At 41.9% G+C, this 24,090-nt stretch overlaps 1 protein-coding gene across 1 annotated transcript in view; it reads left to right on the top strand.

Annotated features, from left to right (window-relative positions):
- The window catches only part of ARPP19 (cAMP regulated phosphoprotein 19), a 54,236-nt gene extending 50,056 nt beyond the window's left edge, over window positions 1-4,180 (top strand). The window contains exon 3 of the mRNA XM_073618742.1: window positions 2,355-4,180. Coding sequence (XP_073474843.1) covers window positions 2,355-2,525 — 171 coding nt within the window. The 3' untranslated portion in view covers window positions 2,526-4,180. The remainder of the gene's footprint in view (window positions 1-2,354) is intronic.
- The last annotated feature ends 19,910 nt before the right edge of the window (window positions 4,181-24,090 follow it).

The following is a 24,090-nucleotide window of genomic DNA, read 5'->3' as shown; positions in this document are numbered from 1 at the left end:
TCCAATTCATACATAAATCATCCATATGCACCAAGTTTCAAGAAACTAACTACAAAATCTTTACGAGATGGTACAGAACACCAGCACTACTACACAAGCTTTTTCCTGAAACATCGAAGCTATGCTGGAGATGCCAACAAGACACAGGCACGCTAATACACATCTTTTGGTCCTGCCCCCGGATAAGGCCTTTTTGGGAGGAGGTTCGTAGGGTAATACAAAAATTTACTGATCGCATCGTCCCCGACGACCCGGCATACTTCCTCCTACATGCTACGGATACTCCTGCTCGTATATACAAAAAATCAATTGTACGCCACCTACTTGACGCAGCTAAAGTATGTATCCCCCTTAACTGGAAATCCCCTAACCCGCCCTCCATTGCCTCTTGGCTAAGAAAAATAGAAGAAATTAACAAACTAGAAGACCTGATCCTCACGAATCAAAACAGAAGTGAGTTATACTCCAGGACTTGGCAGCTATGGAACGTGTTTCGATACTCAGAGGAGGGACAAGCCCTCTGTAGAGAGGACACAGGCACCTAATTCAGACCGGAAACCATTATAGAATCCCCTATTAAAATATTAAGCAATTAAACCATCAAAACATTAAACCACTAAATTGTTAACTGACAAACTGGAGAGTGGTCTCAATCGGAAAAGCTAAGGGCTACTTGTTCGCGAATACCCCCCCCCCTCCCCCCTCTTCTCTCTCTCTTCACTCTGTCTATTCTTCCTCCTATGAAAACGAGAAAACAGTAGGATGCAGGACTCGCCAAGGGACGTCCTATAGACTATACACCTCTATGTGCACTAGATGACTATGATACGATAAGGATACAGTCTGAGGAATACAGTCAACACGTATAGTTCTTACTCTCGGAGACACTACATACCCTGATTGTCTGAAATATAGCAACTCTGTTTAGTGGTGCACTACGAGTTGATTTCGAGATAAACACAACCAGGCTTTCTGTATGATCTTTGTGTAATTGTTTATACCACGCTGTTACGATGTTTATTATTGTTATGTCGGTCCCTGTGGACCTGTTTCCTGTGCTAAATAAAAAATTTAAAAAAAAAAAAAAAAAAAAAAGAAATACACAGGAGAAAATGAATATTGACAAGGGGAGTTTAGAGGTGGGCGGGGAGTCTACTGACATCACGACTCCACCCACCGAGCTCCAGACAACAGCACGTTTTCAGTTTTGCAGAAACACACTACAGTCCATTTAACATGGTTTCCAATGAATGTAGTTCACATCTGTGCATTTTATCGAAAGGGCAAGGGATTTTTATTTTTCTGGTTTTTGGTTCCATAGAATTCAATGTGAATTGAAAAGCATGTACAGGCAGTCCCCTATTTACAACTTACAAACGGTGGGAGACAACAGGAAGTGAGATGAAATCTACCCCTAGGAAGGGAAATTCACTCGTGTAAGAGTTATTATGGGAAAAAGGTGTCTCCACTGATGCTTTATCACCAATCCTTGTTTCCACAACAACCCAAAATTTTCAAAATCCAATTGTCATTGGTACAGAAAGTGAGGTGAAATCTTCTGAATATGGGCACAGACAGCAAAACAAACATTACAGGGGTGTTAATCCTTCCCTATGCTATCCAAAAAGCTTAAAAATAGTTTTTTGGGCTGCAGCTACACTTAAAAAAAAATGTACCTTTTCCGACTTACAGATTTAACTTGAGTACAGACCCTATCTTGTTTGTAACCTGCGGACCGCCTGTATTGGAAAACGCAAAATGCACCTGTAATATTCAAACTGCAACCTACATAGGTGTGAATCGGGCCTAAGTGCATGTGGTATTTCAGGATTTTTTTTTTTTCTTTTTTAATGAAGACATTTTCAAAATTCTGTTTTCACTTTGTCATTATGGGGTACTGAGTGTAGATTAATGGGGGGGTTATTAAAAAAAAAAAAAAAAAAAAACTGTAGTATCAGGCTGCAACATAACATTGAAAAATGTGAAGGGGATCTGAAAAAAAATTGCTTTTCAAGAACCAGCCATTTGTATTCTTCCCATTCCTAGTAATATGAATATGAGTAGACTGCTGCCTTTACATATAATGACAACAATTAACAATACATTTTTCAGTCTCCTGGATGTGATTACTGAAACAAAAGCAGGCAAATATATAATAAAAGGTAGTGTAAACAATAATGATGTGCTGAAGTGAACAGCAACCAACCATATGCCAATATGTAGCACTTTAGTGTGCCTAAAGTATTAATAGGTGATTATATAATTTTTTTTTTTTTTCTTTTGCACATCTTTGTTATAATTGCAAGGGCAATATTAAAGAGTAGGCCAAGTAACCTGTCTTTTCTCTTTTCCAGCAAAAATACTTTGACTCTGGTGACTATAACATGGCTAAAGCAAAGATGAAGAACAAGCAACTTCCTACTGCTGCTCCAGACAAGACAGAGGTTACAGGGGATCATATTCCTACTCCACAGGATCTTCCTCAGAGGAAACCTTCCCTTGTGGCCAGCAAGCTGGCTGGTTGAGCTGGCTTGACTGCATGAAAACCACCTCATTCCCATCTCTCTTCCTTTTTAACCTTCTGTTATTCTCTGATCCTCCTCCCTGTACACTAATAGTCAGTCTGACAGCTTAGCAGGCAAGAGTAGTGCAAGCTGCTGTCTTGAGTGTAGGATAAAATTCTCTAGTATCAGATTAGTTGTTTAAACCGATGCACTGATAAACAGGCCTGTTTCTGGTATAGCAATGTAAAGAAATTTACTTGAAAACAGAAAAAATTTACAAATGTACATAATGCCTACTGGTAGGACACTTTGGGTTTTACCATTTTAACGTCCGCTTTCCTTTATTCACTTAATGTTTTCCTCATACTGTACTGTTTTTCTATTTAAGATTTTTTTTTTCTGTTCCCCTTTTTGTTCTGAAGTTAAATAATTTTGTTTTAAGAAGCTAAGCAAAATGTCAAATCAACCTGGGTTCTAAAAATTTTTCTTTGTTTTTTTTTTTCTGCCCTTTTAACTTGAATGGCCTTAAACCTTTCTCAGCTTTAACGACAGGATTGGACTTGAGCAATATTTGCTCACACTGCTGTAACCTTTCGTACACAATGAAAGTGGCCCCGTTGAAGCTGGCATCTTTCCTGGTGAATAGCGTAGAATCTTAAGTTGAAGAGTTGGATGATGTGCGCATGTGCATAGACTGTTGAATTCACTTTTGTGCCATTTTGTAAATACAATAGTTTTGCACAACCTTTTTGCAAATGTGTACTAATTTTTACAGTTTACAAGATCTATATGTAAATCTGTAGCACACTTTAGCTCCTTAAGTCCTGGCAGCATTTTATTTCCCAGAGTTATTGCCACCATTCAGAATTCACGTCTTGTGCGTGAACTTAAAGCCCCAAAAGTTTGTCTCTTTGGGTTTTTTTTTTTTTTGTTTTTTGATAATTTTTTTTTTTTTTTTACGTTTTGGTAAGGATGCAAACCTTGAACAAAAATACTTGTTAGATATGTTGGAACTGCACGAAGGCCTGTTGATGCTGCTGTAAGATCACCCTAATGGAGGTGAAGCAGGGTATCCTTTATATTAGATCTGGCTTGTATTTGTAGTAACATCACTGATTGTTGATTTGGCTGTCAACATTGTGCAAATTGCATGCGTTTGCACCCGACTCCATTCACGGTGGTCCTGCATGCCACTGTTGTGATCCGCATGCACCCATCTGCGGCAAAAAGGGTTATTTGCCAGACTGCAGCACTTGCTAGGCCATGAAGGTTGATCTTCATCACTGCAGGTATTGCTAAGTAAGATCTTCCCCGATGTACAGTTTTCTTGGAAATGGTGTTCAGCAACAGTGGAGTTGCCCAGAGTTGTGTGCTGAGGATGTCCTCTTGTAAACATGGAGTTTGGAACAGGGTTGTGACCAGCATTGGTATGGATGATCATTTGGGACACAGATAATATTTAAGCAAAACAAAAACCTGTAATTTATTGGTAAAGCAATCTTATTATTTTGTTTCTCTGCTAAACCCTTGAGGTGTATATTATTACAGTGCTTATTGGTGTCCTGCAGTTGTTAACTGGTATCAACACTTAAAATAGTTTAATGTTGCATAAGACCTCCAATCATGCTGGATATACTGAACATTTATGAATATTGTTAATAAAGATTGCAACTGTACTCTGCCTTGTTTCTCAGGTTTATTTTTTGTTTTTTACGTGCATTAGGAATTTGAAAGTTCTAGTTGCCTGTCTAAACAATGCTTTGCCATCAATATATGGGTTGATTTACTAAAGGCAAATGACTGCAGTTGCACTCATTTTCCCTAGAGCTTGGTGAATGTGGTGCTTGCACATGATTGGATGATGGAAATCTGCAGAGCTTCTCTATATTCACTAAGCTGTGGGGAAAATGTTTGCAACTACACGTGCAAAGTCTATTTGCCTTTTAGTAAATCGACTCCATTGAGTCTGACATTAGGACCTGGTTCACATTGCAGCGATTTGACATGCCAAATCCGCAGCTATTGTTGGCAATGGCACCATCCAAATCAGGGCAACACCGCATTTGTGGCGCCACACCGATTCCCAAAAGTAGTTCCTGTACTACTTTTGGCGAATTTGAGTGGGATTTCAATAGACATCTCTACAGAAACCTGCAGAGGTGTCTCTGAAATCGCTCCCGTAGTCGGGGGGCTGACATGCGGGAATGAAATTGTGCGCATTAAGCTAAACTTGCACGATTTCATTCCCCCGCTGTCAGAGTGAATGTAGGCTGAACCAGTAAAGATGTAAAGAATTTCTGACACTTGCTGCATTGCCTGCTTTCTAAATTGGAACTACTGAAGCCAGAACAATACTATAGGTAGAAGAGTACAGATTGATGACTACATATTCCTTCAGTTAAAAGGGAAGTATGGTCTATGGGGAAAAACCCCTATACTCACCAAGTGGTTGCAGCATCTGTCCCCTGCCAGCTCTATAGTGAGAACTAAGCAATCAAACACGACGATCGCTCAGTTCTCCCACCTCTGCTCTGAGCAAAATGCTGTTGCTGTCAGTCACTGGCTCTCTGCTCCCCTCTCCAGTGCTCAGTGGAGCACTGAGCTGTGGAGGGGCGGGAGAGGCTGGCTCAGGCTCTCGGCAGATTGCTGAGAGGCTGTTCCAGGCTTCTGGGCAAATACTGATCACACAGTCGGGGTCTTTTTAGAGCCTGGACAGGCTCTGACTTTAGCCTGCTGTATGCTGAAAACGGGTCACAGGAGTATGGCTATATTTCTCCCTTTTTTTTTTTTTTTTTTTTTTATATATTTTAACGAGTATAGCTTACAATATTCCACATCCCATATTCTTTAAAAAAGAGGAAAAAAAAACAAGATCCTTGCATACTCTAGAGGGACTTTACTGGCAAAGCATGAGACAGAAACTTATATTAAAAATGTATAAATGCTTTATTACAATAATTTGTAAAATATAAAAGAAACCTGCTTTATACAGCAGTTAGAAGTGCTCATCACCCTCTTGAAGACATAAAATATGAGTATTTAAAGAGAACTAAACAAAAATAGCATTGATTTAATCCTGGTATCGTCACTTTAAAAAAAAAAAATGATTGTAATTAAAAAAATGTTAAATTGTATCTCCAGAATATCTTTGTTTATGTGGGGGGGGATGTAGAAAATATTTGTATTTTTCAACAGCTCTACTATACTATTTTTCTTAAAGCAAACATTTTCCCCATCTGAAAGAAGCAAAAGTTATAGCAAAGCAAATACATCCTGGGATATTGGACATTCACTGCGTTGTCCCGTAGCCACTCCTTTTGTTATCTTGGCTGTGTGCTTAGGGTCGTTGTCCTGTTGGAAGATGAACCTTCGCACCAGTCTGAGGTCCAGAAAACTCTGGAGCAGGTTTTCATCAAGGATGTCTCCTGTACATTGCTGCATTCATCTTTCCCTCGATCCTGACTAGTCTCCCAGTTCCTGCTGCTGGAAAACATCCCCACAGCATGATGCTGCCACTGCCATGCTTCACTGTAGGGATGGTATTGGCCAGGTGATGAGCGGTACCTGATGTCCTCCAGATACCGACACTTGCCATCGAGGCCAAAGTGTTCAATCTTTGTTTCATCAGACCAGAGAATTTTGTTTCTCATGGTCAGAGTCCTTTAGGTATCTTTTGGCAAACTCCAGGCTGGCTGTCGTGTGCATTCTACTGAGGAGTGGCTTCCGTCTGGCCACTCTTCCATACAGGCCTGATTGGTGGAGTGCTGCAGAGATGGTGGTTCTTCTGGAAGGTTCTCCTCTCCACTGAGAAACGCTGGCACTGCTAACAGTGGAAGGTGCCTGTCCCTACGCGTGGTGTCACGTGGCTTCATCAGGGAATGCTAGAGGGCACACAGGGTTGTCTTTAAATAGATTAGGTGAACTAAATGTACGGCGGCCATTTTCTCCAAGTCCTATGGGCAATTACCATAGCGGCCATCTTCCCAGGGATACAAGGGGGTGGCCATTTTCCTGGTTATCAAAAAACGGACAAACGTCAGCAAAGCTGCTGGCCTGTGTCAGAATCATATCGTGGCCTGGGTGATTAACTGAATCCCCCCAGTGTCCACTTATCCCCATACCAATAACGGTCAGTGTATAGATCGAGAGGATCAGGGGCTGTTAAAGGTTTAATATAACAAGGGAAGGTGAATCAAAGGTATGGATGTGAAATAGGGAGATTTGTTGGTACCTCACTATGGAAATACACCTTCCACTGTAATCAATGCACTCTCATGCAATTACTATACACATGATCATCCTAGTATTTCACTCAACATTTAATAAATAAAAAAATGATATACAATATCTTGTAATAATATAGTGAGAAGCAGTAAATGTATAAAAAAATTAGATAAATTATATAAAATGCCCATAAGGTTAAAATCCGGTATAAAAATGGTAATAATCAACAGGTCCAAAAGGATCACAAGGGGGCCATATTCTTTGAAGACTACCTTGCAATGGCAAAATATGATACCGTGAAACGGGGGTACAGGGACGGGAAAATGGGAAAAACCAGGAGAGGGGATGGGTGGAGTGCCAACTATCATAGCAAAGAGGTGCATATACATACAAGACTAAAAGTCACTCAAAAAGCAATTCAAATCGAATTCTATGTTAAGGCCCCGGGGTGCAAATGTGTCCAACATGAATATCCATCTGGATTCGGCCTGGCTGAGGGTCCTAACCTTGTGTCCCCCCCGCCAGTGTCTGATCTAGGGTTCAATCCCCCAGAATTTGAGATGGGTTGGATCCTTGTTGTGACATAATAAAAAATGCTTAGAGACGCTGTGCTTATCATAGCCATTAAGGATATTTTTCACATGTTCTTTAATCCGTACCCTAAGTGGTGTTTTTGTCTGGCCAACGTACTGGAGCCCACAGCTGCATTCTAGGGCATAGACAGCTCCTTCAGTATTGCAGCTAATAAAATTGTTTATCTTGTATGTGTCTCCCGTACTTGTTGATGTGAACACAAATTTTCTTTCGTTTGGCCTTCTCGTTTTCGAGCATGCAAAACACCTTCTGCACGGAAAAAAGCCTTTCCCGGTAAAGAAGGTATAGGTTCTCTTAGGTGGGTCAATTACATTTTTTACCACCTTGTCACGAATAGTAGGTGATCTTTTATATATATAAAGTGCGGAAGCGAGGGTAAGGATCCTTGCAACTGTTTATCTGCTAAAAGAATGTGCCAGTGGCTTTTAATTATCTTTTCGACTTTCTTATGTTGTGCGCTAAAGTCTAGAATTAAAGGTGCTTCCCCCCTAGTGGCTGTTTAGATTTGTTGGTATCCTTAATTCATTTCGATCCATCACAGAGACCTCTTTCACTTTCTTTTCTATAAATTGGCGATCATATCCTTTATTTGAAAATCTCAGTGCTAGCTTTTCTGCTTGATCTAGGAACGTGTTTAGCTGCGTACAGTTCCGTCTTAGTCATATGAATTGGCCCTTCGGTACATTGAAGAGCCAGTTCTTGTGATGACAACTCTCGATAGGAAGGTAACCTATTTCTGTCTACGTTTTTAAAATACGTTTGTGATCTAAGTCCCGATTTATCTTGTATAATTTCAAGATCTAGAAATGTTACCTTACTGTTGCTGATGTCCCAGGTCAGTGTGATATTTTTATTATTCATATTGAGTCTGTCCAAGAAGCAGGTGAGACGATCTGTATCTCCTTTCCATAGGATGAAGATATCGTCGATGTATCTTTTATAGATCACCAGTTCCCTTGGTGCATTTTCAAAGACACTATCCTCCTCCCACTGGGCCATGAATAATCCAGCTATGCTTGGGGCAAATTTAGCTCCCATTGCAACTCCGGTATGCTGCCGGTAGTACTTGGCAAGGATCCCACTAAACCATATTTATGTAAATTTTAGGTTTTGTATCGCTATGTCTGTCCTTTTTGGGTGGGACACATTTCCTGTTATGTCACGGAGATAGAAAGTGAGAACATAAAAATTGCTTCTGGTTCATCTTCAGTGTTTGGCCTCTGCAGCCCTTGATAGAGTGGTCTGTCAGAGTCCTACAAAAATCTTTTAGACAGATTAAGATTTTAGAGCCCTATAACACTGGAGCTGCCCGTGCGTTCACGGTAAAGCAACGCTTTTCAGCTGCTAGTGGGGCGCTTTTAACCCCAAAAAAGGGCTTAAAGACTCGCGTGTTGCAGCATATCCCATTCATTGCAAAGGGCAGGGGTGTTTTCTGAGTACTGTATACAGCGCCCCAAAGACGCTGTACTTTTTCTAACATCCCGCAAGCGCACAACCTGGATGTGAAAAGCACCCATTGCAGTGAATAGGAGGCGGTTTTCAGGCGCTGTCTAGCGCTAAAACGCCTGAAAACTGTCTCAGTGTGAAAGGGGTCTTAGAACAAGGAGAAGACTTTATGGACATTGACAGTACCTGAAAGTGGATAATGGGTTGGTTTACATAAGAAATGCCTAACCCTTGGACAGAAAGGCATGGTTGTCCAAAAAAATGGGACATATGCCTAAGTTTTCACAAAATGTATTATAAATGGAAATTTATGTTTTGAGGTCACTTATTTCCCTCTATCCATGATGCAGGTATTTGCCCCATGATTAAAAAGCAAAAAAAAAAAACAACCTTGTCCTTATTAAAGCCGAACTCCACCCCCCCCCCCCCCCCCCTCTCCTTCCCCAAACATTTTCTGTTTGCTTACTTTTTCCTATTCTTATTTATTTCTCTCTATTTGCTCTAAAGCCTATTGAAGGATGATATTGAGAAGAATATGGATGTCCAAACACAGTGATAGCCACACCAAAACAACACAGGTGGACTAGCCCCCCAAAAAAAGGAAGCGCAATAAACTGACACGTGTAACTTTTTGATTAAAACTAGTATCTGCAGAAGCAGATACATTAACCTTCTGAATTGTAGAAAATGTGTGAGCGGAAGACAAGGCCACGTCCATCCTTTGCAAATAAATACACCTACATTTGCTGAAAAGTGCATTTATTGCAAAGCATTCTAAAAGAACAAATAGGATCTTGCGAGCTACCATGTGAAACTCCATATGATAATTAGAGTAAATTAAAGGACAGCTACTACCATTGACCACGTCTAATATGCTTGTGCCAACCAAAAAGTAAAACAAAAAAAATGCTGCTCTATCCAAATGTAATCTTGTGGTTATCGTACTAAATACTAGTAATATTAACTACACTAAATAATAATTACCCTCTTATGTGATAAATAATTATGCATAATACTGCAATCCTATGTGATTAAAATTTGCAATCATATGCGATACTTCCAGTGACAGCCTGTGTATCATACACAACTCTATGTACATATATTATATTCATATGCAATGGAAAATATGCAACCCTATGCCATAATTGCAGTAATAACCTGTAAACTTGTACAATTCTATATAGTAAGTAAAGTGCACCAACATAAAATAATCAATATAGAATGAAGTAAACCATGTATTAAAGTGCTCTTGTGCCAAAATATATCATGCATTAATGTGTCTATACAGGAACGCAACATAAAGTCCATTCTTCTGGTTCTCATTACAGATGATAAAACAGTAGGTGCTCGTGTCCACTCTTGTGCTCCCCCTTTGGTGTATGCGCTCACTTTAGAGCGTGTGACCTTGCACCTAAGCTCGGTCAAATCACACTTTTAAACCACCTCTGGGTTTATGGTCAGCATTCAGATCCTTGGATGGTTGCTTGCACAAATATCCATATAGAAAACAGCGGAAACTGGATAGCGTGATACAGTTTTAAAATGTATTCAAAAATACAATCTTGCCTATAATAGGGTACTCACTTTTTATAGGTGCTAGAGCGCACCACTCTATACAAGCCAAACAATCATTAAAGCGCTGTAGTGGTGTGTCCTCTCCTGCCACTGTCTCACACACCGTCCTGTCTACACCATTTTTATGTGTACTATGAAAGTAAATGGTTGGACTAATTTACAGGAAAAACAGAGACAAGACTCCCAATCCCTAGGGCAAGACAAATGTGAAGAGAGAGACAGAGCTTTCTCTGGTGGAATGGGATTTTAAAGGGGGAGATAATGTGTCTGTTAACGGCGAGCCAAACCAGCAATAGTTAATATAAAAGTATAAATTTTATTGAAAATATTTTAAAATATACAATACAGAAATGACAATCAAGCATCAGGATGACCATGCAATAGCTTGTGTTCAGAGATCATTTGTGATCAACCAGCCAACATGTTTCGCATATATTTTGCTTCGTCAGGGCATTAAGGACATCACTGATCTTTATCTAGATTGCATACAAGATATTAATTATTATTGTATTTATAAATACATTTTAACCATGAGCAAAATAGAAACCATAATAGATAATACATAACAAAAGTATAGTTGTGCTCACCTAGTCTATTGCAAGTCGAAAGGACAAAAGAGCAGCCACCTCCACAGCCAAAAAGCCCCCTAGTACATCGTCTGGAGCAAAGAGCCCATGGGTGCCAGATCCCAATGGGCAGTGCCGATAGGGGAACTGGACCGTGCAGAATAATAAGCAGAGGTCTGGCAAAGAAATTAGAGATGATGAAGGGGAGATTAATTATTGATTGTAAAGTATATATGAAAAATATCTGAAAGATACATAGAAAAGGGGGGTTTTGTTTAAAGAAGAGTACTGTGCCATGGCATACATGTCTCCCACAGGCCAATAGGCAACCCCCCAGGTACAAAATACATGACAGGTCGCCAGCATTCACAAATATAAAACAAAAGAGGAGGAAGGCATAAGGCATATAGCTCACCTAATAGTTGAGTACCGGGGGACTTTGGGGTCCTGGTGATAGCAAGAGTAGCCAGTGCTTGCCCGTTCCGATGGGGGACTGCAGGGTGCGTCTGTTAGACAGCACACCGGTGTCCCCATCTTAAAACGGCACAGTCCTACCGGAAGTGAAAAGGTTGGAAACGACCTCCGGCATCACTTCCGGTCTGGACGTCCCTGCAGAACTGCGTGCGCACTTGCAGGAAGTGTGCGCGCGCATTGCCCACACTACGCTGGGGAGCGTGAAGGGCATGCGAGGGCGGACGCAAAGCTCCGCCCTCTTAGGCAGGGACGTCGGAATCCCCCTACCTAAGGCTGTATGCAAGCCAGGCAGAGTACGTGGCGGCATCAACTTGAAGGGGTTACTCAATGGTCCTATGAGGACCGCAATAGCAAATGAGAAACATATGTTAGATAAAGAAATATAATATACACAGAGCCACAAGAAAGCATATATAAACAAAAACCACTATATAAATGAGTAAGGGCGAATATAGTAATAGCCCCACTAACCACTAAGGGCATGAGAGTAGAGGGAGGGGGAACTCAATATGGAGAATGGAGATAGGGATTCTGTGTCATTATAAAAAAGGTTTGTAAGAAAGTGCTGTATTGAGGCCAGGTGGGTAAGTAGCCTGTTGGCTAAAGATCCATCTGGCCTCTTTCTGAAGGATCCTTTTGTCAACATTGCCACCCCTTTCGAAGTCAGGAATGACTTCTAATGCAACGAAGGATATATAGGTAGGGTCAAAACTGTGATGGAGACCAATATGTTTACATATAAGGGTATAGAGTACCCCTGCATCCAGATAATATAGGTGATGCTGAATTAGTTTGGCGAATGGACGTTTAGTTTTCCCGATATAGAAGACGCCGCAGCGACATGTGGCAACGTAGGGTAGAGACAGCTGGTAACACCATACTGCACTATTCAAGTTCCCATCCACGTCCGCTTGTTCGCAGCATACCTTTCAGCCAATACCTCCGGCTGCGACGAAACTGCGCAAGAGACGAGGACTTCGAACGGGAAGCAAAGGCCCTCTACCACAGACTGATCAACAGAGGATATAGCAAGAAAGTCCTCAAAAGGGCATACCAATGAGCGAAACAAAGTACAAGAGACACACTCATCTTCAAACAAAAAGTCTGCGATCCGAATCCTACTACTAAACTCATTACTACATTCACTGCTCATCAACACACTGTTCGGAAAATCATCAGTAACAACTGGCACTTCCTCTCTGAGGATCCCATCATCTCCAAGTATGTAGCTACCTTACCACAAATTACCTATAGGAGACCCCACTCCATCAGGGATGGTTTAGTCCACAGCCACCTGCAGCCCTCAGCCCCTCTGCTGGGCGCAGAGGGAGGTAATGGTACCTTTCGTTGTGGGCACTGTGAATATTGTCCATGGATAAAAGAAGGCATAGGATGCGCCTTCCCGAGAGGACGCTTCCATAAACTCAAGGCCTACGCGGACTGTGGTACCACTGGCATTGTCTACCTTGCCACATGTCGCTGTGACGCCTTCTATATCAGGAAAACTAAACGCCCATTCGCCAAACTAATTCAGGATCACCTATATTATCTGGATGCAGGGTTACTCTATACCCTTATATGTAAACATATTGGTCTCCATCACAGTTTTGATCCTACCTATATATCCTTCGTTGCATTAGAAGTCATTCCTGACTTCAAAAGGGGTGGCAATGTTGACAAAAGGATCCTTTAGAAAGAGGCCAGATGGATCTTTAGCCAGCAGGCTACTTACCCACCTGGCCTCAATACAGCACTTTCTTACAAACCTTTTTTATAATGACACAGAATCCCTATCTCCATTCCCCATATTGAGTTCCCCCTCCCTCTGCTCTCATGCCCTTAGTGGTTAGTGGGGCTATTACTATATTCACCCTTACTCATTTATATAGTGGTTTTTGTTTGTATATGCTTTCTTGTGGCTCTGTATATAATATAATTCTTTATCTAACAAATGTTTCTCATTTGCTATTGCGGTCCTCATAGGACCATTGAGTGACCCCTTCAAGCTGATGCTGCCACGTACTCTGCCTGGCTTGCATACAGCCTTAGGTAGGGGGATTCGGACATCCCTGCCTAAGAGGGCGGAGCTTTGCGTCTGCCCTCGCATGCCCTTCACGCTCCCCAGCATAGTGTGGGCAATGCGTGCGCACACTCCCTGCAAGTGCGCGCGCAGTTCTGCAGGGACGTCCGGACCGGAAGTGATGCTGGAGGTCGTTTCCGACCTTTTCACTTCCGGTAGGACTGTGCCGATTTAAGATGGGGACGCCGGTGTGCTGTCTAACAGACGCACCCTGCGGTCCCCCATCGGAACGGGCGAGCGCTGGCTACCCTTGCTATCACCAGGACCCCAAAGTCCCCCGGTACTCAACTATTAGGTGAGCTATATGCCTTATGCCTTCCTCCTCTTTTGTTTTATATCTGTGAATGCTGGCAACCTGTCATGTATTTTGTACCTGGGGGGTTGCCTATTGGCCTGTGGGAGACGTGTATGCCACGCTCCGTGGTTCTTGGCGTGCCTCTGTCCCACTGACTGGCCAGCACTGTATATAGTGCTTCACTATATGGACTGGATGCCATACTCTCTGACATCCCCCACCCATATTATTATTATTTTTGTTACTCCCCTTTTAAATATTGGTTTATACCTCTGGTTCTTATGGCAAGAATTGTATATATAAAATTATGAAAAAAGTTACATTTTATTATTTCATTAAAATTAGGTTAATGTGTGTAGATACCAGATGCCGACTTTTATTAAGTCTGACAATACCTACATTAGTTTGCCATCCAGGGGGGTAAACTATTTAGTCTACCCCTCATCTTACTGCCCACACTGTGGGGCAACTGGCACAGTACTCTTCTTTAAACAAACCCCCCCCCTTTTCTATGTATCTTCCAGATATTTTTCATATATACTTTACAATCATTAATTAATCTCCCCTTCATCATCTCTAATTTCTTTGCCAGACCTCTGCTTATTATTCTGCACGGTCCAGTTCCCCTATCGGCACTGCCCATTGGGATCTGGCACCCATGGGCTTTTTGCTCCAGGCGATGTACTAGGGGGCTTTTTGGCTGTGGAGGTGGCTGCTCTTTTGTCCTTTCGACTTGAAATAGACTAGGTGAGCACAACTATACTTCTGTTATGTATTATTTATTATGGTTTCTATTTTGCTCATGGTTAAAATGTATTTATAAATACAATAATAATTCATATCTTGTATGCAATCTAGATAAAGATCAGTGATGTCCTTAATGCCCTGACGAAGCAAAATATATGCGAAACATGTTGGCTGGTTGATCAGCTATTACATGGTCATCCTGATGCTTGATTGTCATTTCTGTAATGTATATTTTAAAATATTTTCATATTTTATACTTTTATATTAACTATTGCTGGTTTGGCTCACCGTTAACAGACACATTATCTCCCCCTTTAAAATCCCATTCCACCAGAGAAAGCTCTGTCTCTCTCTTCACATTTACCATTTTTATGTGTGTTGTATTAAACTTTTCCTCCAGCCCTGATGGAGGATTGTGTGCTCCCTGAAATGCATTGGCCGTCTTGTCCTGCTTGTTGTAACCAGTAATAGACTTTGAACTTGCAAGTTTTTTTTACTTGGTGTGTTGTTTGGTCTGGCAGCCTTTACATCAGGGGTCTCAAACTGGTGGCCCTCCAGCTGTTGCAAAACTACAAGTCCCATCATGCCTCTGCCTGAGGGAGTCATGCTTGTAACTGTCAGCCTTGCAATGCCTCATGGGACTTGTAGTTTCGCAACAGCTGGAGGCCGCCAGTGTGAGACCCCTGCTTTACAACATCCAGACTATTAAGAGATCTCTCCTTGGGAGAAACTGGAGTGGGACACAACAAAGGTAACGCAATATCCTCTTTAATGACTAAGTTAACCTTTGGAACATGTATGTTCCACCTGTGTATATAGTGGAGCATGTAACATGCTCCAGCTCCTGCATCACCCCTGTAACAGTGGTTGGGGGATCCTCTCCCCGCATCTATCACAATTAAAAAAAAATGGCGTGTCCATGCGGCGCTCAACCCACATTGCCGTTTCATTCATTAGCCACTGCGGCTGACTCCTTGTAATTCTTAATGAATTGCAAGGGTGCCGGTGAGCGTCCTCGTAGTTCATTGATTATTCCTGCAATTCAGTAACTGCCTGCCCATTTCAGAGGTATAGGCAGTGTACTGAGAGTCTGCAGTATCCTGGCATTGCACCTGCAATCTTCTGATCGCGGGTGCAATAATATGTAATAAATGCACATTTTTTTTGTTTTTTTAAAGGTGCTTATGCTTTAATTAAATGCTATGTTTGGAGTAGAGGGGCAAACAGGGAGCAACCCCTTGAATGAGAATGTGAATTGGTAGCAAAAGAATGTTAAAATAGAACAGACATGGCAGACACCTGACCCTTGATGGAATTAAGGGTTAAGCATTGTTCTACCTCCAACTGAAGGAACAGGTTCCACTATGATTGCCATTGCAACCCTCCTGGGGTCACCCTGATCAATGGTGTAAACCAGAGCCCTGGTATTGTCCAAATGAACCTCGACTGGATGACCTCTCTGAAAGGGGGCCTACTGAAGCAACAACAGACAAATTGCTCACAACACCAGGCAGCTGACTGGAAGTTTGTATTCCTTTGGAGACCAACAAACCTGAACAGAACTTCACCGCAACATTGCCCTCCAACAATGCAGGGGACAGAAACCATTACAACAGAGACATTTTAGTTTGAGAATATAACTTGATCAACTTGTCCTATGCCGTGATGATGTTTCATTGTAAAGTTCCAGAGTGCAGTTTAGCAAATAGATAAGCTTTAAGGGTGAATACCAATAACCACAGCACTTGCATGCAACTTTGTAGGGATAGGGAAGAGAGTTGTGTTTGAAGTTGCTGAACTTGACCCTGCAGTGTTGTCAATGGGGGTAGAAAGACATTGGCCTAAATGTTATCCAGGATAAGACCCATGATTTTTAAGTGATTTTTAAGTGATGCAATGGAATCTGAGTTGACTTTCTTATGTTCAAGATCCATCCAATGTCTTCCAAGGTCTATAGCAAATTAAAAATTCAAACAGAAACACTAAAACAAGCTCCTCCCCCTTTACTTTCTCTGACAGCAGAAACTTGCTAGTCTGACGGGCTTATGATGTAAACAAACAGTCCCCCTGATCATGTTTACTTAAAGCCCTGAACTTCAGGCTTGTGGTCATTATTGCAGTCATGAACTTGTTTTATTACCCTCTGGATGCCATGGCATTTGAGACACATCCTTGACAGTTAAAGGGTCAAAGATCTTGCTAAGAACATGCAAATAAATTAACATGGATAATCTGCCCATTTCCTAATAAACTGACTATGCACACATTGGCCCCAGGCAATAAAACGCACAGCCTGGGGAATGACCACAATAGTTTAAATAGAGTCTAGCACAACGTCTGTATGACTCAAACCATACGAAGCAAGTTAGTGTAGTAACATACCATCTGTTTTTTGGTTTACAGCAAGTATATTTTAAGCACTCTGAGTCAAAAGAAAACTGGTAATCTGCTTTTCATCTACTGCTTTCCACAGACAAGATAATTATTCAGTTTGTGCCTCAGGAAATAAAAAGCAAACACACACATCACATTATTATATAATTTTGTAAGAAAAATGAATACTGTGTACTTAGCAAGAGCCAGACTAACAAAAGCCCTTAGTAACATCCAATTTCTTTTGTTAGTACAAGAGTTGAAAAGAGTGTCATAGCATTTTCTCTCCACTACCTCTTGCAAGCATTGGGTGCACTATCACTATCCACTCTCCTCTCAGACACACACTGTTGCCTGTTCTACCGTTTGCACCTCTTGCCCATACATACTGTCTGCCTTCTTAACCCCTGCACATCTCTTCTGCTCATACTGACCTCCATCACAACCTCTACACTCTTCTCCAGCATTTTCTGCCCTGTCATACCCTCTGCACTCCTCTCCTGCACATACACTACTGCCTTCCCTCTTACCCTTTGCACTCCTCTTCTGCACATACTGCTCTCCATGGCACCCTTTGCACTCCTATCTTGCCACATACTGTAATTAGAGCTGGGCAAACGATTCGGCCTGAACATGAGTTTGGGCTGAATATTGGCTGTTCGCCCGTTCGACTGGCTCACCGAATGACCACAATGCACTGCACCACTGCATTGGAAGCCCTGATTGGCTGAAGCAATGCAAGCTTTGCCCAATCAGGGCACAGAGCACTGTCAGAGCCATGATTGGAGAAAGTAATTATGACTCTATCCAATCATGGCTCATTACTCTTAGTCCCGCCCCATGTTGTTCCATAGCGGCCATTTGCAGTGTGATATTGGCATGGAGAGAGATAGAACAGGGCTCTGCTCAGTGCTGCTAGCGAGTTAGTGTACTATTTTGCTTCTATTGTCAGTGTAGAATATCAGTTTAGTTTGAATCTAGTTATAGTTCAGTGTGAGTGTAGTGTGACCATTCATTTTTACTTTAGTGTCAGTTTTGTGAGTGTAGTGTGACCATTCATTTTTACTTTAGTGTCAGTTTAATTTGTCAGGGCAGGTTTCCTGTAGTACATATCAGTGCATTACTGCACGTTTAACGCAGTATATATCAGTGCATTGCTGCAAGTTTAACACAGTATATATACGGACATTACTGCACATTTAACGCAGTATATATCCTTGCGTTACTGTACATTTAACGCAGTATATATCCTTGCGTTACTGTACATTTAACACAGTATATATCCATGCATTACTGCACATTTAACACAGTATATATCCATGCGTTACTGCAAGTTTAATGCAGTATATATCAGTGCATTTCTGTATGTTTAACCACTTACCCACTGGGCACTTAAACCCCTTCCTAACCAGACCAATTTTCAGCTTTCGATGCTCTCACACTTTGAATGACAATTACTCAGCCATGCAACACTGTACCCATTTGAAATGTTTGTCCTTTTTTCACACAAATAGAGCTTTCTTTTGGTGGTTTTTAATCACCGCTGGGTTTTTTATTTTTCATGCTATAAATCAAAAAAGACTGAAAATTTGGTACAAAAAAAAATTTCTTTGTTTCTGTTCAAATTTATTGCAGAGTATTGGCAGAGTATTGGCGAGTATTGGCGAGTATTGGCAGAGTATTGCATAGTATTGCAGAGTATTGCATAGCATGGCAGAGTATGGGCACTGAGCAGCGCTGTGGTCTGGATCTGTAGTGCCCAGAGCGCTGCAAACGATCTCTCCCTCTCTCCTCTCACACTGTACTGATCGGTACAGAGAGGGGAGGGAGGAACCGGCGTCATGACATGACGCCGATTTGTTTACAAGTGATACTCTGTAATTTGATCAGCGTCCATTTACCATGATCCGTGGGACCCGGCGGCCATGGATGTTCCCGGGTGCGCGCCCCAGGGGCCGCGCGGGGGTGCGATTCTGTGAGGACGTCCATGGACACCCACCCAGAATAAGCCGACCACACTGTAACCGTCTTTCGGCTATGGCCAGGTCAGCATGTGGTTAACACAGTACACCCTGTTCCAAATTATTATGCAAATTATATTTCAGTGTCACAAACATTAAATATTTTGATTTTCAGTTTAACTCATGGATGGCATTGTGTCTCAGGGCTATTTTGATCACTGAAAACACTCTTGGACATCTGTGATAATTAGATTGCTAGGTGAGCCCAATTAAAGGAAAAACTACTAAAGGAGGGTGTTCTACATTATTAAGCAGAGCACCATTTTCAAGCATTATGGGGAAGAAAAAGGCACATTGAGGAAGACTTCTGCCAGATCCATACCATTACATAGCAGCAAACAGATATTTGAAGCTGCTGGTGCCTCTGGAGTCCCACGGACATCAAGGTGTAGAGTCCTCCAGAGTCTTGCAACTGTGCATAAACCTTCCATTCGGCCACCACTAACCAATGCTTACAAGCAAAAAGGCTGCATTTGGCGGAAAAATACATGAAGACAAATTTTCAAACAGTCCTGTTCACTGATGAGTGCCGTGCAACCCTGGATGGTCCAGATGGATGGAGTAGTGGATGGTTGGTGGACAGCCACCCTGTTCCAACAAGGCTGCGACGTCAGCAAGGCGGTGGTGGAGTCATGTTATGGGCCAGAATCATGGGAAGAGAGCTGGTCGGCCCCTTTAGGGTCCCGAAGGTGTAAAGATGACCCCTGCAAAGTATGTGGAGTTCCTGACTGACCACTTCCTTCCTTGGTACAGAAGGAAGAACTATGCTTTCCGTAATAAAATCATCTTCATGCATGACGATGCACCATCTCATGCTGCAAAGAATACCTCTGCATCAATGGCTGCTATGGGGATAAAAGGAGAGAAAGTCATGGTGTGGCCTCCATCCTCCCTTTACCTCAACCCTATTGAGAACCTTTGGAGCATCCTCAAGCAAAAGATCTATGAGGGTGGGAGGCAGTTTACATCCAAACAGCAGCTCTGGGAGGCTATTCTGACATCTTGCAAACAAATTCAAGCAGAAACGGTCCAAAAACTCACAAGTTCAATGGATCCAAGACTTGTGAAGCTGCTATCAAATAAGGCGTCATATGTTAAAATGTAATGTGACCTGTTAAAATGTTTAAAAAGTTAAAATGTTGTTCAAAGTTTGATTGAAATAGCTTTTGATTTCAGTAAATATGCTGCAAACACAACAAATGACAATTTTTTGTTTCAAATATTTTATTGGTAATTTCACATACAACTGTTACATTAAGTTCCATACATAGTTTCTATCGAATAGGTGACAGTGTACATAAAGATAATGTCGGAGAACATTGGTTTAAGGAAAACTGAGTATTAAGATAGCATGTATATTTCTAAATCATGCGGCATGCTGGAACTAAACACGTAGATATATGAAAGATTAAGGGGAACTACGATCCCTTTTTTAAACACTATAATTTTGGGCCATTCCCCAATAACAGTGGTGGGGGGGCCCTCAAAAGTATTGCATGTAACAGAGTATATTACCTATTTTTAAGTTTTGGAGGGTAAGATGGAGTGGAGAGGTGAGATAAGGAAAAGGGGTAGTAAAGAGGGGGTATAAGCGAGAGAGTTGTGGGTAGGAGAAGAAGGGAGGTAGGGGGTGCCGGACGGCCCGCGCGGGTACAGGAGCCATAATAGAGTCTCGGGGTGATGCCCAGGCCCACTTAAAGCGATACTAGGTCTTCATCAATGTCCGTTGGTAGAAAGTGTTCAACCCAGGGTCGCCAGACTCTGTTGTGTTGGGTGGGTTTATCAAGAATTTTTGCCTCTATTTTGCTATGTATCATTGCTTGAGTAATCCTATTCTTCATTTCGACTATGTTAAGAGTGGGTGTTTTCCAAGCCTTAGCTATCGTCTGTTTGGCTGCGGTGAATAAATGTAGGAGAAGTCGGAGTTGCGATCTGGTGTAGTCTTGTGGGAAAAGGTTGAGGAGGGCAATCAAATGACAATTTTTAGTTCTTTACAACCTATAAAGTGTTTTGAAACTTACTGTGCGTAATAATTTGGAACAGTGCATTTAGAAAAAAAACTGTTATCATTAGGAGGTTTGTTCAATAAAATTTGAATTGTACTCTTAATAGTTGATAACTTGAGAATTATGCTGACTGTTGTTTACATCAATTATTTAGGTAAATGAGAAAAATATCATTGGCATAATAATTTGGAACAGGGTGTATATATCAGTGCATTACTGCACGTTTAACGTAGTATATATCTGTGTGCTACTGCACGTTGAATGCAGTATATATCCGTGCATTACTGCACGTTTAACGCAGTATATATCAGTGCGTTTCTGTATGTTTAACGCAGTATGTATCAGTGCATTACTGCACGTTTAACGCAGTTTATATCCGTGCGTTATTACATGTTTAACGCAGTATATAGCTGTGTGTTACTGGACATTTAACACAGAATATATTAGTGCATTACTGCACATTTATCGCAATATTTATCAGTGCGTTACTGTACGTTTAACGCAGTATATATCAGTGCATTACTGCACATTTAACGCAGTATTTATCAGTACATTTACTGCAGTATATATCCTTGCGCTTCTGCATGTTTAATGCAGTATATATCCGTGTATTACTGCACATTCGTTTAACATAGTATATATCAGTGAGTTACTGTACATTTATTGCAGTATATATCTGTGCATACTGCATGTTTAACACAGTATATATTAGTGCATTACTGCACGTTTAACGCAGTATATATCAGTGCGTTTCTGTACTTATAATGCAGTATATATCAGTGCATTACTGCACGTTTAACGCAGTATACATCCGTGCATTACTGCACGTTTAACGCAATATATATCAGTGCGTTACTGTACGTTTGAAGCAGTATATACTTGTGCTTTACTGCACGTATAACGCAGTATTTATCCGTGCCTTAATGCATGTTTAACGCAGTATACATCAGTGCGTTTCTCTACATTTAACGCAGTATATATCAGTGCATTACTGCATGTTGAAACGCAGTATATATCCATGTGTTACTGGACAATTAACACAGCATATATGAGCATGTTACCGTACGTTTAATGCACACCACATTTACCTCTAGTGGTATTACATATCACATTAGTCCATACATTTTTTTTTATATATCTCCCTGTCTCCCTCGCTCCACACATATACTACATATCCATTCCTTGTGTAGTTATCTTGTCACCTAGGGACATTGTAGAAGCCTAGTCATTACCACTTCTCCAGGGCTAAGTCCTGATGTGTCTAGCCATCTTGTCCATATGCGTTCTCATGCTTCCTCTCTTGGTTGATACTCACCTATGGCGTCCTTGCCTCATTCACCTTTTTAGCAGGTAAATTTCTTTGTTCACCTTTTCACATAGTCCCTTTCTTTTCTTTCCTGGCTCACCAATATCACTTTTGCTACCTATCACCTTTTGATTTACCTTGTATTTCACAGACCCTCCCTCGTTATTGGGGCAGACTGTCCCATCTGCATCCTCTTCTCCCTCTCATCACCATCACCCCCATATGTGACCCACCTGGGGCGTTGCTTTGGGCTGTTTTTGTGTTGTCAGGAAGGGTCCCCTCGGCTCCGGGGGTGGTATTACTGGCCGACCTGGCTTTCTTGGCGGTGTCGCCATCGCGTATACATGCATGTAAGTTGGTGGGTCAGGTGTATATATGTGATGGGACATGTTTTACATTTGCCTACCTCTTTCTCTGAACTTTTTCAAAATGTGGTCTTTTCATATTCGTAGGTGACCCTTGAGATCTTTCTCCTGAAGAGTGACATAAAGGTCCTGAAACGCATAGAGCTTACAACTACCGAAAGGTGTACCTAACCATTAACTATGTATGGACGTTCCATTTTATTTGTGCTCTCTTGTTTTTCTCCTCTGTACTCTGTAAACATTGATATCTTTGTATATTATATGTTATATGCTATTGTGCTTCTCATTTATTACATGCTTGCAAACGAGTCCATGTTGGACCGCTTATTGTGATACAATACTAAGTATTTATATTGACCTTGTGTAATGCCATGTGAGAATGTATTACTTTTTTACAATTAAATTTGTCTTTTGCCCCATATCTATTGCTTTCATGTGCCTCATTCAAAGTCCCGCCCTACGTTCTATCTCTCTTTTCTTGTACCAAAATCGGGGTGGAGGAGGGGAGTTGAACGACCCCATAAATCCTCATTTAAAACCCCAACAAACAGTTCTCCTTGTATCTTATTAACAAACTAGGGATGGAGGCACACTGTTGCATCAATAATTCTTACTCCTTTACTTCAATGTATCGGTAACTCTCAAAATTATGTAATTATATTTCTGTCCCCTCTTTATTTTACATCCGTCCATGTTTTGATTTATATACTGATATATTAGTCCACATTTCATGTTTTTCTAACATCTTTTTCAAATAGACCATGCGTGCAAGTGTACGCTTTGGGGCCACTGGCTGTGATTTGCTTTGGCCGTGTCGCTCTGCTACGTCCCGGAGCCGCGACGCGCACTGGGGTTGGCCTCTTCCCCTTGATCTGACGCGGGGGGTTGGGCTTCCTCCACTGCGCGTCAACGTCATGCCTACATGCCGGATATCTGGCGTCCTCGTGGTGCGCTCCTACCCGGCATGCCTGCTTTCCATCTCCAGCGCTCGAGGGGCTTGACATGATGCATCCGGTGAGCCGCTTGGTCGTACCGGCGGTCTCCCCATGGCCCTTGCCCCCCATAGCTCGCTGGTACATGACGTTGGGGGCTCATGAACGGTGGCACTCCCTGCCTTGGCCTCCCCTTGATCTTGGGCTTCACATTTTGCCTTTTCTCATTCTTCCTCTCTTGGTTGATACTCACCTATGTCGTCCTTGCCTCATTCACCTTTTTAGCAGGTAAATTTCTCTGTTCACCTTTTCACATAGTGCCTTTCTTTTCTTTCCTGGCTCACCAATATCAATTTTGCTATCTATCACCTTTTGATTTACCTTGTATTTCACAGACCCTCCCTCGTTATTGGGGCAGCCTGTCCCCTCTGCATCCTCTTCTCCCTCTCATCACCATCACCCCCATATGTGACCCACCTGGGGCGTTGCTTTGGGCTGGTTTTGTGTCGCCAGGAAGGGCCCCCTCGGCTCCGGGGGTGGTATTACTGGCCGACCTGGCTTTCTTGGTGGTGTCGCCATCGC

Source organism: Aquarana catesbeiana, linkage group LG03, assembly GCF_042186555.1.
Source record: "Aquarana catesbeiana isolate 2022-GZ linkage group LG03, ASM4218655v1, whole genome shotgun sequence".
Taxonomy (NCBI): Eukaryota; Metazoa; Chordata; class Amphibia; order Anura; family Ranidae; genus Aquarana; species Aquarana catesbeiana.
The sequence above is the reverse complement of the archived record's forward strand: the minus strand, read 5'-3'. Positions and strand labels throughout refer to the sequence as shown.